This window comes from Lotus japonicus, chromosome 2 (genome assembly GCF_012489685.1).
Source record: "Lotus japonicus ecotype B-129 chromosome 2, LjGifu_v1.2".
NCBI classification, from domain to species: Eukaryota; Viridiplantae; Streptophyta; class Magnoliopsida; order Fabales; family Fabaceae; genus Lotus; species Lotus japonicus.
In genome coordinates this window covers 14,718,763-14,723,628 of record NC_080042.1, presented here as the reverse complement: position 1 = coordinate 14,723,628, position 4,866 = coordinate 14,718,763, and the positions used below count along the sequence as shown (strand labels likewise).

Below are 4,866 nucleotides of genomic sequence, written 5' to 3'. Positions count from 1 at the left end.
TTTCACAAAAGATCCTTCAAACATATTCAAGTTCATTCAAGTTAGACAAATAAAAGATATGAAAATAGAAGATTAGACAACCCTATTCATCCAAACCACTAGGGCTACTTAAAGTCTCCAAACACACTTGAGATTTTCCACTATTTTTCTCATAGAAAAAGAAAATCTACCTCTTCAGTCTTCATATTTACAACAACTAGTGACTCCTCCCTTCAAGCTAAAACTAATACTTCACGTAGGACCAAAGTTTCATTTAAGCCAAATTTTTATTTGTATTTGTATATAATTTTTAAAAGTTGAAGACAACATTAGTTTTTCCATTAATTATACTCTGAATTTGAAGAAATAACGTACCAGAAAAAATTATTTAATTAAGAATAAAAATATATCATAAAATCAGATAGAAAATAATTTTATTTCTTAATTCATCAGTCAAAATGCTAAAGTGAAATATACAAATAATATTTTAATTTTTGAATAAATGGTAAAAAAAAATTAGAAAAAAAAGAACTTAGTTGATTGAACCACTATTCTGTCTTTGCAGGATTCCTCTTTTTAGTCATAGGTAAGTTGTAACACAAGCATGGTGATGAATCTGGAGTTGAACAAAGTTGGTGCATAGATAAGAGAGATGGGAAATAAGGAAAAGGCAAAGGAACGAAGAGAACAGAGACTTCACGAGATTCGGCTTCTGAGGACCATTCCCTATTCTGATCACCAAAGGTTCCAAATTTTCTATCTATTTAATCACTTCCTCTTGAAAACCCTTTTGGATTTCGAAGTCTACAAATTCAATAACAACTGGCACTGAGTTAGGTCACTTTGTTAGTTGGTTTTTTATTTCTTTGTTCAATTTTGGTGTGTGATAATATGTTAAGAACTTAGTCTTAGGTTGACCTTTGTACTCACTCACCAGATATTCAATTTCATGTACCTTCAAGGCAATGAAGGAAAAATTGTTATTTAGCTTCCAGTGAATTTCCCAATGTACATGGGATTATTGAACTCCGCCGCTGCTAGGTTATGGTGTAAAATTTGAACAGAATAGAAATTCTGCAAATGTGCAATTGTATTCCCTTCTCTTTCTGTTAATGTTCTGTTCCGGGTGTCGGTAACCTGGATATTCGTGCTTCAGAACAGTTGATCTGGAGGAATTGCAACAAGCCTTGATTCCGACATGGAGGTATATGGTGGGGGTACATGCAAGAAACACTAATGCTCAAGTCTGATGAGAGTATGTGTGATATCAATGAGGGAGAGTTTCAATGATACCACCATTAGTCTTATCCATAAGTATTTGTATCTGTATATTTCCCAACATATTTCTCAGGTGTGATAGGTAGTTAGGCGTTACAGTTTTGCTGATGTGTTGGCTAACTGCGCGTAAAGTTACGGCGAATATTCCATGCTGACATGTTTCTAGTGTTTAGCTTCGCAGGAAAGATAAGCTATTTACTGAGCCTTTGGTTCTGAGCCTGGCCTATCTTGTATATATGACTCAGATTCGGGTCATCAGATCACGGTCCAGAACACTTCCATTCCACCATTTTTAGTGAATGTTATGTACTGATTTTTTTTAAAAATTATATCATATTCTATTCTTCTTTTAAATAATATGTATCACATATAGAAAATAACTTATATGTTATGTTATGATGTATCTATCTTATGCTACCTCAGAGTGCTGCCTGTTGCACATTCGCTGAGTATGTAAATGCTTAGCATGTGTTTTATTTTACAAGAGTTGGTATTTAAGCCTGTAAAGTGTAACTTCTTCATAGCCTGTTCTAACTTTCGTCGATTCGAGTGTTTATAGGTGGTGGTCCAAGGAAACTGTTGCTGTGGTTACTGGTGGAAACAGAGGTATTGGGTTTGAGATTTGTAGACAACTTGCTGCTCATGGATTGACTGTTATACTGACATCAAGAGATGCTACTGCTGGTGTTGAATCAATTAAGGTTTTGCAAGAAAGTGGTCTGGATGTGGTTTATCATCAACTTGACGTAGTAGATTATTCATCCATCAACCAGTTTGTTGAGTGGTTGCAGGAAAACTATGGTGGTTTAGATATTCTGGTCAGTTTCTATACTGTGCATTCTTCCATGTAGTTTGATTTTAACTAAATTAGCATATGCTGTTGGAATCTAACAATTTTATCTATTTTGGTTACTTCTTCTTATGTCAACTTCTGTTATATTAACAAATTTATTTTAGATTTTATTAATATTTGATCTTACTATTCTAAACTTATACTAGGAACAATAAAGATTAGTGTACACCAATGGGTAGACCATTAGAGAGAGGTAGGAAGATAGGAGAGATAAGTGATAGATGTGATATGTGATGTAACCGGGAGAGAGAGAGAGAGAGAGAGAGAGAGAGAGAGAGAGAGAGAGAGAGAGAGAGAGAGAGAGAGAGAAGGGTTGTTCCAAGGTGTATGCATCATTACTGTAGTAGGAACTCTGGAGAAGATCAGAAGATGGTTGAACACATATTTTATGCTTCCCTGCAGGTAAACAATGCTGGTGTTAATTTCAATCTCGGGTCTGATAATTCAGTTGAAAATGCTCGCAAGGTTATTGAAACAAATTATTATGGCACTAAGAATTTGACTGATGCTATTATCCCATTGATGAAATCATCCCTCCTTGGTGCTCGAATTGTTAATGTAAGCTCACGTCTAGGTCGACTAAATGGAAGAAGGAATGTAAGTAAAAATTCCTTGACAATGTATGCTAAAAAACTGTATTCATATAATGAATGAACAATGTTTAGAATATTTTGATATTTGATTCTCTCTCTTTTGAGTACTCTCACGTTTCTTTGATTTTCTTGCAGTTTCTCTTGCCTTCTTCAAAGTTAAAAATGCATTTCATTGTCTTCTTCTTGGGGTTAGACTAGACATTTTATCTCACACATAAATGTTCTTGTTCTCAAATAGAAAAAAAATGCGCAATTTTTTTCTCTTGCTGTTACTACCCAAAATTGCTTTCTGGCATAAATTGCCTAATATGGTGAAGTAGTTCGTTATAGAAGCTGTAGTGAAAGTGTGTCTGGATACCAGTTGAGTACAACGTCAACAAACTTTCATCTCAATCTATAAGAAAAGTTTCCTTAACTTTTTACCTTGAAATTAGTGCTAATGTTCGTTTGCGCCGCTGACAACGAGTATCCAAACATAGCCTAAATTGCATATATTGGAACAGAATTCCTTTTCTCAACTTAACATTATTATTTAAATAAAATGAAGAAACCTTTGAATTGCTACAACTCCTTCTAGCATTCTCTAATGATGCATAAACAATATATTATTAGAACGTACATTTTGTGGCAAATTATTTTTTATATGGTTGGTTGAGTTTGTAGTGGAACCAACGTGCCCTATATGACTTTTGCTAGATTCAAAGCTGATAATGTGTTGTTTGAGTTACAGAGAATCAGCACCGTAGCCTTGAGGGAACAACTGAGTAATGTGGAATCCCTTTCAGAGGAACTTATTGGCATGACTGTATCCACTTTTTTACAACAAGTAGAAGATGGAACTTGGACATCAGGTGGGTGGCCTCAAACATATACTGACTACTCCGTGTCGAAACTTGCAGTGAATGCTTATACAAGGCTTATGGCTAGGAAGCTTTCTGAGAGACCAGAAGGTCACAAAATTTATGTTAATTGCTATTGCCCGGGTTGGGTGAAGACAGCTCTTACAGGTTATGCAGGGAATAATACTGTTGAGGAGGGTGCTGATACTGGAGTATGGCTTGCCCTTCTGTCGGACCAAACAAGCATGGGAACTTTTTTTGCGGAGAGACGGGAAATAAACTTTTAACGTGTTGCTTACTGGGATTAGAAGAATTAATTTAGAAAGCATTTGAATGCCTGTTTCACTCTCTGAGCAAGCTAAATCTCATTTTCCGATGAAGAAAACCTGAAAGCAAGGGACGCAGAGCATTAGAGTTCAAAAGAAGGGAAGCCCAGGGCACAAAGCTCCTGCATGTGCAGGGTCCGGCCATTTGGTCTATTGTAGCATCCTCACCTTGTTTTTTACACAAGAGTTAACACTCTTTAATCGCTACTGACTTGTACAATTTTCAAAGGAAAAAAAGTATGGAAATCAGTCTGTTGGCATTTGGCAACAGTTTGCTAGCAAGTTTAAAGTCTCTTTTTGTAAACATGTAGTTTTTTCAGTGATAAGCTATGCTTCTCCACAAGTTGTAACAACAATTTTACTTTGGGGAACCCAGATGGGATTGGGGTCAAGTATGACATGAATACCATTGGAATTTGGTTGGAAATTATTAATAAGTATTTGATAGGAACAAAATTTATTATGAAGTAATTATATGGCTCTGGTTTTAGAGAGTTAGTCTCCTATAGATTATGGAATCTCGATAGTCTAGCCTCTCCCTAAGACAACCGCCAATATGGTTCGAACTCCCTATTTATAACTTCCTAATAGCGCCAACTTGGGTTGACACAACTGACCAAAGGTTCTGGGCTTAAGACTCTCGCCTCCCCATAGGTCGAGGGTTTGAATCCCTCTGGGTTCGGTAAAATCCTAGTTGGTGGGCAACCCTCCTCTGAGAGATCCCTCAGCACTCCTACCAAGGAGTGAACCTTTGCTGGCCTTCCTAGCATGTCATTGGCACCCTACTCGGTAATCTTGATGTGCTTTCTCTTCGCCCTACCATTTTTGTAATAGAAAAAACTTCCTAACCGTAATAAACTGCTCCGTATAGTAAAAAACTGACTTAATAACTGCCATAACGACCCTGCTCGAAAATATGATGGGTCTCTCCCTATCAGTATCAAGGCTTAAATGTGAAGGGTAGTCTTGGCACAATGGTAAGAACGTGACTGAGGTCA

The 4,866-nt window shown here is 36.5% G+C and overlaps 1 protein-coding gene across 1 annotated transcript; it reads left to right on the top strand.

The window, feature by feature from the left end:
- Positions 1–529: 529 nt before the first annotated feature.
- Positions 530–4,150, top strand: LOC130737649 (uncharacterized). The gene is made up of 4 exons (XM_057589464.1): positions 530–723; positions 1,817–2,075; positions 2,513–2,707; positions 3,434–4,150. Exons 1-4 carry the CDS (start codon positions 632–634, stop codon positions 3,827–3,829), a joined length of 942 nt encoding a protein of 313 aa, XP_057445447.1. The 5' UTR covers positions 530–631; the 3' UTR covers positions 3,830–4,150.
- The last annotated feature ends 716 nt before the right edge of the window (positions 4,151–4,866 follow it).

Excerpts from the sequence above, each read along its gene's own strand:
- LOC130737649 (XM_057589464.1), top strand. The coding sequence starts at position 632 with ATGGGAAATAAGGAAAAGGCAAAGGAACGAAGAGAACAGAGACTTCAC. Across the intron at positions 2,076-2,512 it reads ATGGTGGTTTAGATATTCTG|GTAAACAATGCTGGTGTTAA; the intron begins GTCAGTTTCTAT and ends GCTTCCCTGCAG. Across the intron at positions 2,708-3,433 it reads GACTAAATGGAAGAAGGAAT|AGAATCAGCACCGTAGCCTT; the intron begins GTAAGTAAAAAT and ends TTTGAGTTACAG.